General features: G+C 28.0%; 1 protein-coding gene across 1 annotated transcript; it reads right to left on the reverse strand.

Annotated features, from left to right (window-relative positions):
• Nucleotides 1-880: 880 nt before the first annotated feature.
• On the reverse strand, nucleotides 881-13291 carry LOC132935281 (leucine-rich repeats and immunoglobulin-like domains protein 3). The gene is made up of 14 exons (XM_061001773.1): nucleotides 12683-13291; nucleotides 11711-11782; nucleotides 9235-9306; nucleotides 9022-9153; nucleotides 8770-8913; nucleotides 8512-8655; nucleotides 8274-8414; nucleotides 7985-8128; nucleotides 4558-4949; nucleotides 4176-4490; nucleotides 3832-4113; nucleotides 3483-3758; nucleotides 2147-2374; nucleotides 881-2085 (listed from the first exon to the last, which is right to left on the reverse strand). The coding sequence occupies exons 1-14, from the start codon at nucleotides 12850-12852 to the stop codon at nucleotides 1760-1762; spliced, it is 2838 nt and encodes a 945-aa protein (XP_060857756.1). The 5' UTR covers nucleotides 12853-13291; the 3' UTR covers nucleotides 881-1759.
• Between the last annotated feature and the right edge of the window lie 251 nt (nucleotides 13292-13542).

Raw genomic sequence — 13542 nt, forward strand, 5'->3', positions numbered from 1 at the left:
GTTTGTTAATCTTCTGCTTGTATAATAATTGTTCGTACTGTTAGCACAGCTATTGCACGCCCATGTCATCAATTTATTCGTATGCCAACTACCGTAGAAATATAGACGTATAATATAATATTATAATTATTATTATTGTATTATTATACGTCTATGGACCTAGCGTATACGTTATTACTCGTACACGAGCAATCTGTTATCCTTGCTTGTCCACGTTCATTATTTCGTATTCTTGAACAGCATACCACTATACGAGTAACGTAAACGACCGATTTGTATACGAATAACTCGAACGTACGAAATAGGTACTAAAAAAAAAATTAAAAATGTAAAGTTGTTCTCAAATTGCTCTTACCCGTATTAGCTATAATTTATTTATTACTAATAGTGGTACGCATATTTTCTTGTGAAATGGATTGAAAAAAAAAGGCAGAATCAGGCCTCTGGTACATATTTTTATCAGACATTTATAACATCACTATTATCGTTTATTACACATTACTTATAACATGGATGATATTTTATACTTGAGAACTTGATTAATTTATACCCAATACCATTAAGTATAATATTATATTGTACAATCCATTATACTCAATGCTAATACATTTCTACTATAGGTACATATTACATTCTGTATGCTTCCATCATGGACTTATTGTATTACTTATTTCTATTGGCTTAAAGCTCAATAGTTGTGGCTTAAAACTATTTGGTATTTAAGATAAATCTAATAGTAATATCGCCAAATATTCAATGGCCCACGTCCTGACACCAGCATACCAGGCCAGTCCAATCTTGGTAGTTTAGGGTTGTACACATTTTCATGATCTTTTTTATTTATTTGTTTACAAATTTTAAAATAAATAAATAGTTAAAATATTATTAAATACTTGTATTTTATTTGTTATCATTATAAGTTTTAATTAAGTAGTACAAAATATGAGTTATTGTAACAATATTTGTAATGAGATCCATAATACACATACAAATGTTTTAAGTTGTACCTTATAAAAATGTAATTTAAATAGAAGATGTAACAAAAGAAATAAAAATAGGTACAGTAAACTCTCGATCAACCACTGAATAGTGGCGCGGCAACCACAAATAAGCATGTTCCCGCATTGGGAGGCCAAAACTTGAAAAAAAGTCCATCTTTCGATTTCAAAATCCCTGAATGAACGGGATTGTTATCAGGAATAAATGGAGGAAAGTTTTTAGACTTGCGAAGTTCTCTACTGATTTTTTATATTATTTACATGTATACATAATTCTTATAGTTCAGCAGAAGACCACAGATAATCGAGAGTTTAAAGTATTGTGTTATAATTTAGTAGTAGGTAATTAAATTGTTAATTAACCATTAATAGATGTTTAAATATATATGTACATGCTATAAATGGCCATATAATGTTTAATAACAATACATGTACGATTTTGAAAGCATTTTAACAGTAATACATACAAATTCATTTTTATAATTGAGTTAGCTTATCGAAATGACAATCGCAATAAATATAATTCATTTTAAATAATCTATCTATGTCAAGGATTTAAAGGAAATATAAGTTATTACATTATCTTGTTAATATACTTAAATAAAAAAATCTTAAAGTTATTAAAAACAAAAATTAAAGACAGGAACCATTTTTACATTTCAATAATATCTAAGTAGGATTAAGTTGGAATAATAGAAAAAATATATATACATTTTACATAATACCATAGGCAGCTAAAAAATAATTAGATCGAACGATGACTAACAAGGGTCATCAGTTGGTTTGTATAAGCTAACATGGGAACTTGATTGTTGAACAATTGGTGGTGAATCCCGAGCCTTATTGTTTGGCGGTGGAACAGGTATAGAACACGGTCTTTCAGATGGTTCAACGCATTTTATTGGGTCTTCAATTGTATCTTTCGGTTCTTTAATTGGTAATTGGACAGGCAGGGTAACTGTTTTTGAATGTTTGTACGAGACAGAATTTTCGCCCAGAACAACAGAAGCGTGTGTAAGTAACGGCAAATTTATTTCAGGTGATAAATTGCCTATGTTGTTATTCAATTTTTGAGGAACATTCAAACCTAAACAAATAAAAAATATTTTTAGTAATTTAATTATTTTTAAAAATATAATAAGACTTACAATCATTGAATAATTGTTCTTGACTTCTTTTAGTGGATTCACCAGTACCACTGTCTTTGCTGTTGGAAGAATCCAATGATTTATTATCGGCACTATTGATCAAATTTGACGAAGGGCGTCTTGCTTTATAAACGAATAATACCCAAATTGCGGATATAATTACTATGCATACAATTATTGCAATAACGATAAATCCAAGAGTATATTCGTGAATTAAACTCCGATACACTAGAAAGTTTAAAATTAAATTAAAACAATACAATCTTACATAGTATGCAAAGTTAGGATTTCAATGCAAAGTGCATCTTTTTTTTGGTGATCTTAGGAAATGTTTTCCAAGTATAATATAATTTGTTTACTGAAATAGAGACTTTATTGGTGAAACTTTTTTTTACATTTATTTTTGTATATGTTTAGAATTAGATTACTATAGATTTATAGATTGCTCACTTCCTGGTTTTTTGGTGGCCCGAAATATTTACTCCCGGTAAATGGCGAGGCGACGTGACTACTAGCGATTACATCGAAACATGACATTACTAACCACAAGCCCGCACCCAAACCATGGCCGCCCGGGTCAGTAATGTTGTGTAACATTATAATCCCTAGTAGTCTCGTCACCTCGACTTCTTCCGGGAGTAAATATTTAATGCCACAGAAAAACCGGCCAGTGACCAATTTATAGTATTTATAATCAAATATCAATGTTAATAATAAAATAGAATATAGAAATATTTTAATTTCACAATATAAATACATCGAATCTCCTCTCGAAAAAACATTCAATATATATATTCCTAATCTATCTTAGGATCCGATCCTTAAAATTTAAATATACATTTCTTATAATTTTATGGGAGGGAACATAACTAACATAAAGATAATTAAAATTTCAGTACTATTTACATAGGTAATATACGAATAATTTATTGAATTTGTGCTAGCTAGTTAGAAACTTATTTATAAAATAGTTTTCATTTTAATTATGAAATATAATTTTAAATTTAAAAGGAGTTTTGATTAATTATATAATTTGTTTAAAGATAAAATGTTTATGATATTGAGTACATTATAATATATAAAATATCTATCCAGTTGGTGGTAATATTTATAAGTAAAAATACCATATCTTAGTGGTTATTATTTTATGTAAAAGAAATAGAAATTATAAATCAATTAATAACTTAGTGTTGATTGTTTAACAATTATTATTAAGTTTTTTTGTTTTTAATTTTATATTAATTTTTATTTCACATTTATCACCTTTTTCATTTTATTTTAATACAAATAAAGTATTTATCAATAAAATATTTAATATGTACACAATAATATTTACATGGCATAACTAGAACATCAACTTTTTGACTGTTTACTCCTAAAGAATTAGTTATTTCACATTGATAAGTGCCCGAATCATCTGTATTTGCTTCCATTATAACTAAAAGTTGATTTTCAGCAGTAAAAAAATGTCTATTGCTCAAAGTAAGAGAAATGCCATCTTTAATCCATCTTATTTTTGGTTTTGGAGATCCATAACTTAAACATTCTAAAACGACTTCTTCACCAACCCTAACTTGTTTGTTGGACATTTCAGTTTTAAACCAAGGGGGTTCTGTGAAAAAAAAGAGAATTAGCCGACAATAAATAACATTGTATAAAAATGAATATAAATAATATTTATATACCTAAAACATTAAGTGTTGCATTTGCAGCTATCATTCCAGCAACATTTTTAGCAGTACAGCTATATATGCCCATATCAACTAATTTTACATCGACAATTAAAAAAACATCATCCCTAGCCATAACTCTCATACGGCGCTCTTGTGCAGCTGGAAAATCAGTTCCACCATCTTTTTGCCAAGATATTTGAGGAACTGGATAACCATTTGCAGCACATTCTAACTTAGCAGTTTGACCTGTCTTTACTGAACTATTTCCAGGAACTTTAGCAAAAAATGGATAAACTAAAAATAAAAATAAAATAAATATTCAACTATTATTTTGCTAAATCCATTTGAATACTTACCAACAACTGATAAAATTGAACGATTAGAATAAGTGATGCCAAATTCATTGGAAGCAACACATTGATATTTACCACTTTGTGACATTGATATATTATACAAGTTCAAAACAGAAAATTGAGTCATACCATTACACTCAAAGGATGAGTAATGGTTTGTAGAATTCAATTCTAAATCGTGGTTATCTTTTTTCCAAACAAAGTTAATTTTTTCATTAGATGAAGAATTAACTCCACATTTTAGGGTAATGTTTTGCCGTTCAAGAACCATTTTTGATTCTGGATGGAATATTATCATGGGTTTTGGACTGTTCTGGACTAAAATAAGAATAAGTGTTATAGCGCTGTAATTAAAAAATTAAGATCGTTAATATTTAATACTTACGACATACGAAGTCTGTCAAGGGTACTTCTATCAAATTTTTTCCTTTGTTTTTTTCTGGGAAGCCACAAAACGCATTTATGAAATCAAATGGTAACTTCTCAAATATATTTGGTTGTTTAAGCCATGCCATTGAGCAGTCACATACTAGTGAAGAACTATTTAAATATAGATATACAAGTTTAGGCATGAATTTGAATGCTTCATCCTGGATTTCTAGGACATTATTTTGAAGTAAATTTAATTCCTCTAGATTGTCTAAACCAGTAAAGGCTTCTTTTTTAATGAATAATATTTTGTTATTAGCTAAACTTAATTTTTTCAAATTTCTTAGACCAATAAAAGTTTCTTTTGCATCTTCAATTAGCCACGACAAGTAGTTGTGATCCATTTGACTAAAAACAGAAAATGTAGTTTTATAAAGCAAATGTGTTTCTACAAATAGTAAAAAGAATGATAGTTAGTATACTAATACTAATCTAACTACTTCGAACCTAACCTTGATGTTATCAATCTTCTATCTATTGTATACTATAATATTGATATCAGATTGTAAACATTGTCCAACCTACTTGGCTTCAAAAACCCATACACAGTAGAATATAGAGTTGGGCATCTAGTATAGTAGTATATAACTGTGAATAGCATTGTAATAAATGTCCATAGATAATATATAATTGTGTAATATATAATTATGTATTATCTATGTAAATCTTTGCAACTTAGGCCGAGGATATATACTTTTTATATTATTAGGTAAATTAATAAAAAATATTGATATATTTAATACTGGTATTATAGTATTTAAAAGAAACATTTAATTAATTGGAAACTATTTGTTGTATAGTTCTATAGACAAAAATTTATAATATGTTACAATTTATATATTTATGAAAAAAAAAATTGTAAATAAAGAGTTTAATGCTGTTATAAAGCTAATTAATTTTATAAATCAATTTCTTAAACTTTCCCCAATGCTGGAATAGTAGATAACATAAAAAAATCTATATCATACAAATACTATTGTTCATAATTAAAGACCGGATATAATTGAGTTAAAAATATGTCAAAATTGCACTAAAAATATGTTAAAATTATGAAGAAAAGTATGTTTGTTAATTTAATACAATTTTATTACTTAAATAATATATGGACATTAACATATTACAGAACTATAAAATACTATAAAAAAAATATTATAAAAAAGTATTTAAGGATTAAAATATATTATTCTTCTGAAGTAAAATGTATAATTATAATATACATTCCTAAATTTTGTTTATGAAAATTGTATCGTCTATTACTTAAAGTAATATGTTTAATGTTTATACATCGAAAAATTACATACAACATCAACATTTTCTATCGTAGTATATTTAAAACAATTTTAAAAAAGTTGGCGTTATATCTAAATAAATATTTTGATTTCTGACATAACCTCAGAGTAAGTCTTAATAGTTTTCTCTTCTTCATATTTTTCAAAGACATTTTTAAATTTATCCTTAACTTTTTTCCCATTGGGACCTGGAATACTTTGGCCAATAAAATTATTATTATCGATATATTAATAATATCACAACATTCATATGAGTGTATGACCTGAGTGTAGCTATATAACGTTTATCTACTATTAAGGACAACCATGATGTGAAAATGTACATCATATTTGTATTTTTACGTGAAGTATACAAAAATTATAAAAGATTGCAATAAAAAATTAAATAGGAAGACTATAATTATTCCGATTGGTGTACATATTTGATTAAATTTATCCGGTCTTTAATCATAATATATTATACATTCTTAATATTATCAAATTTGTTTAAAATAAATATTTTTTTTTTTTTTTTTATTTAAAATATAATTACAATCTATACAATTTGGTACAATAAGTAATTTAGATAAAGGTATTTACATGTCGAGAATAACAGATAGGGGAGGGCACTCAGTAGTGCCACCCGACAGATTAAATTAGAAGGTCTCTAGGCCAGGAGCGTTTTAAACGTCTCTGGGGGTTATCAGGGATTGTTAGAGAAGATATGCGTTTTATTAATGGATTGTAGTGTTGGATTAACTTGGAATGAAAGGAGACGTAGTGAGACTTTGTTAATTGAGAGAGCGATGGAATATTTAGATCTTTGTGGAGATTGTTATTTGTGATAAACCATGGAGCAGAGACAATTTGCCTCAGACAGATAGACTGGAATGCCTGGATTGTTCTCGTGTTGGAGGGTTTGGCAGAGCCCCAAATCTGGATGCCATAGGACCAAACAGGTCTGATGATGGTTTTGTATATTAATAGTTTATTTTTTAATGATGTCTTGGATCTAAGAAGTGGGCGGAGTAAATGGAGTCTGGAGTTGACTGTTTTTCTTTTTATTTTAAGGTGTTGGGCCCATGTGAGGCGCCTGTCAAAGATCAAACCTAGGTATCTTATTGTCGGGGTGATTGGGATTTGATTATTATTAAACGATACAGAGGGGCAGTCCCCTGGTCTAAGAGAGAAAGTGATAAAGGATGATTTAGCTTCATTAATTTTGATCTTCCAGCGGTTTGACCATAGTTGAATCGAGTTGAGATGATTTTGTAGCCGGAGAGATACTACCTGGGGGTCATGGTTTGAAGCCAGGATTATCGTGTCGTCAGCATATGTACCCAGTGATGTATGGGGAGAGGTCGGAGTGTCGTGGGCGAATATAGAGTATAAGAAGGGAGCTATGTCACTTCCTTGAGGGACTCCAGCTAGTATTTGGAAGTTTGATGAGTAGCTGTTGTTAACGCGGACACAGAAGGTGCGATTTTCGAGGTATGATTTTAAGAGAAGGTAGTAGGGGGCAGGGAGGAATTTTTTGAGTTTGAAGAGAAGTCCTTCATGCCACACCTTGTCGAAGGCCTGAGCCACGTCAAGGAGTACAGCCGCACAGTAGAGTTTTGATTCCATGCTGGTAGAGATTAAGTCGACAGTGCGGTGGAGTTGGTGGATGGTGGAGTGCTTGGACCTGAATCCAAATTGGTGGTTTGGGATGATGTTGAGTTTGTCCGATAGTGGAAGAAGCCTTTTGAGGAGTATTTTTTCAAAAATTTTTGCGAATGTGGGGAGGAGAGAGATTGGTCTATAGGAAGACGGGATATCAGGCGGTTTGTCCGGTTTTAGAATTTGGATTATGTTTGAATGTTTCCAGGCTGTAGGAAAGTAGGATAAACGAAACATAGAGTTGAAAATTAGTGCTAAAAGAATGATAGATTTTTCAGGGAGGTGTTTGACAACTAAGTTGCTTATTAGGTCGTGCCCAGGGGCTTTTTTGGTTGGGAGTTTGCGGATGATGTATTAAATTTCACCCGGGCTAGTATGTTTGGCAAGGAGGGAAAATAAATATTAGGTATATAAATATGACTAATTATATACAGTATGTATACTAATATAACTTACAGTGTTCGGATCATTGGTGTATTATTAAATGATCCTTCTTCAATGAATGATAATCTATTGTTATTTAAATGTAGTTTATGTAATTTCCTTAAATTTTCTAAATTACTCTTTTCAATGTACTGTAGTTTATTATAAGACAAATCCCTAAATAAACAAAATTATACATATGTGTATTAATTAAAATATACTTGTATTTACAATAATAATATCAATATGAATTTTTTAAATAGTTTTAAGCATTCAAATCAATTATTTGACAAAATAGTAATTTTAATATATGATGACTTACAATTCTACAAGGTCTTCACAATATTCCCATCCACTTATTATTTGATCTATTCTGTTATAACTTATATTTAAGTAGATAAGTGAATTCAATCCATATAACCAGCCTTTGGATATTTTGCTCAAATTATTATCTTCTAAATGTCTGCATTTAGAAAAATAAAAAGTTACAAGAACAAATTAATAAAGTTGCCATTATTGAAAATTAGTTTGATAACGCATTAAATATAAAATATACTTACAATGCTTGTAAATGCATCAATCCATAAAATGATCCATCTTGTAAATCTTCAATAAGATTTTGTCGAAGTATTATTGTTTTTAAATTTACCAAGTCCTTAAATAATAAACCATGAATGACAGTTATGTGATTTCTACCTAAATCGCTAAAAATAACAAATGTTTATTGAAATTAAATGTAAATGTTTCAATAGACAATAGAAGTTAAAGAAAAAAATATGTATGTAAGATGCATACATAAATGCAAAATCAATACTTACAGTGTTTCAAGATTTTTAAGTTTTTTGAATAATCCAACAGGTAAATTGTTCAGCTTATTATGGGATATTTTTAACTCTACTAAGTTTGTCAATGTGTCCAAGCAATTTGCACTTAAATTGGTGATTAAATTATTGTTTAGATTCCTAAATATATATATAAATGTATAATAAAGATACAATAGATTCATTAAAATCCATATTTTAGTTTATTATAATTGAAGAATGAGTTGAAATGTAGAATGTTATACTAACAGTATTTTCAAGTGTGTAGATTGTGAAAAGGAATTATCATCCAAAAATGTCAATTTATTTTTGTTCATGTCCAAATTTTTTAAGCTAGGTAAATGCTCTAGAGCCTCCAATTTTTCTATTTTATTATGTGCTCTGAAATCAAAAATTTTAAATTTAACTTAATATCAATATTAAAATACAACATTTGATAAGCGTTAACAAAATTAAACTTACAAATTTAAATTATTGACAGTCGATCTGTTTACAAATATTGGAAAAGATACAATAGAGTTCTTAGTAAGTTTCCTAAAAATACAAAAAGTCAATTGTTGGATTTTAAATAATTTTTTAAATATAAAACCTAATAAGTTTTAACATTTTAGATGATGTTAATTCTTAAGCATTATACAAATAAATCATAAGATAAAAAGTGTTAACTGACTATGGAATACAAAAGTACAGTAAATACTACCCAGTATATAGGCATGACTTAAGTAAAAAGTGAAAAAAAATGTATTTCAGTGCATCACAACTATATTTTTTATTCTGAATATATTTTTGATGAATAAAATAATATAATTTTTAAAAGTACCTAAATTAATAATGATAAGAACCGTTAACAAATACTTGAGTTGATAATATGAGGGACATGTTCAATGAAAAATCAAGTTATATAGCTAGTACAAAAATTAAATCCTAAATTTTCTGTTGAAAGTTCATCTAAAATAATCAATTTTATTCCTGAGGTCCGTTCTTAGTTGAGACCAATCTTTTAAAAATGATTGTAGTTGCTTATTTTTATACAATAATTTACATTTTATAATTCGTTTTTTGCACAACAGTCTTTTTTTTCATAGATAAATGTAACATGTCTAAACAATAATACATAATTATATATTAGGCATTCTAAAAGTATTAGATATTAAGTTAATATAGATAATATTTTTATACACATATTCAATTTATTTAACAAAATCTAATCATTGGTTAGGTATATTTTGATTTTTTTAAAAATTTACTGTGTTCTAATCAAAGGATATGTTAATATTTCTTTTTCATATTCAATGATTAAAAAAATAGTATTATTGCATTTGATTTTTAGATTCTGGAGCTTTGAACGTATTGATTTTACAATAATGTGTTTGGTTCTGTCTGTAAACATTTTTTTCTGATCGATAATTGAATTTAATTGGTATTTTTTAGAGGTCAAATTGAAAATTTATAGAAGTTTTCAAGTGTTGGTAAAAACAAAAATTGGTGATTTTTAAGCAAAACTAGTTTTTGAGAAAATAAGTTTAGTTTTTTTGATGTAACTTATAAACTAATAACTTTAAATACTTTTAATTTTCACCGGACATTTATATTAACATATTCTATAGACCAAATAAATTTCTTTTTGAGCTTAAAACCACAATATTTTTTTGAGGGTCTGAAGTAGGAGTTTCAATAAGTCTGTGTTTGAAATTTTTTCAACATTAGATCAACTGTAAATAAAATTTTTTTTTTATTTTGTTGTCATTAAAAAACAAATAATTGTAGATAGTTGATCTTTTTAAAAATTATTTATTTTATCATTTTCTATACATAATTACATTTTCAAAATATTTTTATCCGTTTTGAGCTATTTATAAACATTTAAAATTTCATTTTTATAAACATTTTAATAAAATGTTTGTTTAATCAAAAAACTTGAAAGTTAAATACAAGATTCCTCAAGTTGTTTTAACAAGTTTTAATAACTGTTAATATTAAAGATAAATAGGAATGATTTTTTAATAAACATTTAAAGATTCAAATTTGACAACATTAATCAAAATCTCGATAATTTGCAAACTATTTTGTAATTAGGAATTTATAAAATGTTAAGTTTTATAAGCTAAGAATTTAAAATTTAAAACAAGGTTTTTCATAAGTGGTACAGTTTTTATACTGTCCCTGAAAAATCTAAAAAAATATACAAACACATTTTTTTTATGTAGATATTTGTTCAAGTTCAGGTTTGGACAAAATTAGATACTCAAACGAAAAATAACTGTTGTAATTTAAAAATAATATTATAATATAGGCTAACAATAAATATCTATATTATAGTAGCATTAGTCACTATGTTAATTTACTTGTCACATATTGACAAGTCACCAAAATACCATCATATTGTCATTTGCCTATATGTAATAATAGTTTAATCTAATTTTGTTAAATTATTGATATTCAAAATTAGAAACAAAATATTATTGGCTAGTAGTGATTCAATAAGTACTCTCCAAATTCAAATACAAAAATAAGTTTGCTATATTTACAATGATAAAACATTATTATTAATACCTTATTAAGCCTTTACCTATAGTTTTTTATTAATATTTTCTATTAATAATTTTATAAAATTATATACTTGTATCATAATTCATAATAAACAATAATAATATAAAATGTAATTACAGTAGAATACCTATTATCCGAACAAGATAATACAATATATATAAATCATTCCATACAATTATTATCGAACGCTGATTATCGGCTATCACCGCTACAGTGGTATTTTGGTATAAATAAATGTTAATAAATAATCCGGATATTTGTGTATCCGGACCATCCTTGAAATTAATTTGTCTGGATAATCGGTGTTCTACTGTACTAGAGTAATTACCTAAATTGTTACAAAATAATACATTACATAATTTAAATAGTTTTAATATTGATTACTTACAATGATATTAGATATGGATAACTATTAGTATTGATTGCCAAAGTTCCATCAATCTTATTAACACTCAAATCCCTAAAAATAAAAATATAAAATTTAACTATAGAAAAAATGTAGGTATCAAGATCTAGATTACAGTTTTTTGAATGAATTTCTATATCTAGAAGAATCATTGCTAATAAATTCAGAGTAATATTTTTAATAAATAATTCATTTAATTTGATTCGATGCTATAATTTGAAGTAAAACCAAAATTCTTGGGCAAATTAGGTTAGATTTAGTTTAGATTATTTTAAAAAGTTATAGGCTACAGACTATAGTGCTATACATTAACGGTAGGAATATTTAACATTATTATTAATCTTTCTGGTAGTTATTCTCAATCACAGTAAAATTGTCTTATGTTAAATAGAAACATCGATTTTTGTTACCATACATGAGGCATATTTTTTTCCAATTAGATTTAGTATTAGTACGTTTTTTAAAAAAATTTTTTGTATCTTTTTGTTGTAATTGTACATAGGTAGGTAGGGAAGTTTTATAGATTGTATCTTACCATCTTACTTTTTTTAAGCATTACTATTATAAAAATTAGGTAATGATTAAATTTTAAATAGTGGCTCTCATTTGGTCAACTTTAAATTCAGACTTTGGAGTCATAGTTGTGAAGTCAAAATTACTTTTAAATGTAATTTATAGAAAATGCAGTTATTTATTTATTACAATTTTAACGGGACTAGCCCTTTAAACTTGGCACAATACTACTACTACTAGTATTAAACTAATTACTTTTAAAATTTAATTTAGTACATTAGGTTCATAGGGAAACAATATTAAGTACCTCGGTAATATGCTACTGGACTGTTGTCATAATAAATGTGATATCGAAAAAGAAGCAAGAATATTTTTATAGTTTATACAGACGATGGATTATGTACAAATGACTAAGTACTAAGTGGAAATTTGGTTACTTACAAAGTTTCCATCCATTGAGGCAACCCTTCAGGAAATGTGTTGAGCATTTTTTTGCTACAGTCGACATACGTGCCGAGACATTCACATCTCTTGGGACAGTCCTTTTTGGCATTGCAAATCAAGACTTCGTAGAAAAGAGTCGACACCAACAACAAGTATGCAACCAACATGATCGTATCAAACAGTTATGCTACACAAAACGATTGGAGTCAAGTGAACGGATGCTGCAAAAACGGTAAGCATTAAGTGTCTATCTTCGGCCCAGCATTCAACACGTTAACAGCGCAGCATAATGATGAATAATCCTGACACTTCATGTCGACTACCTATTCGAGGGAGCCATATTTTTTTGTTCACATCGCGAGTGCACAAACACGGACAAACAGAAAATCAAACTCCCGAGATAATATTCAATGCGCGTGGAAGACGTTATCCAAGTACGCCTACATCATTCGAATTTCTAATCGTCATTCGCGTCGGCAGGAAGGGAAATAACGCACGAAGCACCAGCTACCTAAAGCGGCAACAACCTACTAAAAACAGTAAGCACATCAGCCACGGTAATGACTAATGAGAGAATGAACCGTTATCACTAATTCCTAAACGACGTTGATAGTGGTTTTTTTTTTTTTGTTGTTGTTTAAATTTAAATAATACTGTAGCCTGTAGGTTTTGTCAAGGACCTCCTATACACAGTTACCATTTGTGGGCGGGCCCGTTCGCACCGTACACGAGAAACTCTACACCGGCGGCTGCCGACCGACGCGACACCGACGTCGTGCCGACTGCCGAACCGTATAATATTATCTACTAATATATTATTATTATTAAAAAATTATTATTATTATAATGCCACGATA

This window comes from Metopolophium dirhodum, chromosome 1 (assembly GCF_019925205.1).
Source record: "Metopolophium dirhodum isolate CAU chromosome 1, ASM1992520v1, whole genome shotgun sequence".
Classification (NCBI taxonomy): domain Eukaryota; kingdom Metazoa; phylum Arthropoda; class Insecta; order Hemiptera; family Aphididae; genus Metopolophium; species Metopolophium dirhodum.

Bases quoted from the DNA above. Each gene is read 5' to 3' on its own strand.
- LOC132935281 (XM_061001773.1), bottom strand. From the start codon at position 12,852: ATGTTGGTTGCATACTTGTTGTTGGTGTCGACTCTTTTCTACGAAGTC. The intron at 8,914-9,021 runs GTTAGTATAACA...ATATATATTTAG, and splicing joins TCTACACACTTGAAAATACT to GAATCTAAACAATAATTTAA. The intron at 2,086-2,146 runs GTAAGTCTTATT...TTATTTGTTTAG, and splicing joins AGAACAATTATTCAATGATT to GTTTGAATGTTCCTCAAAAA.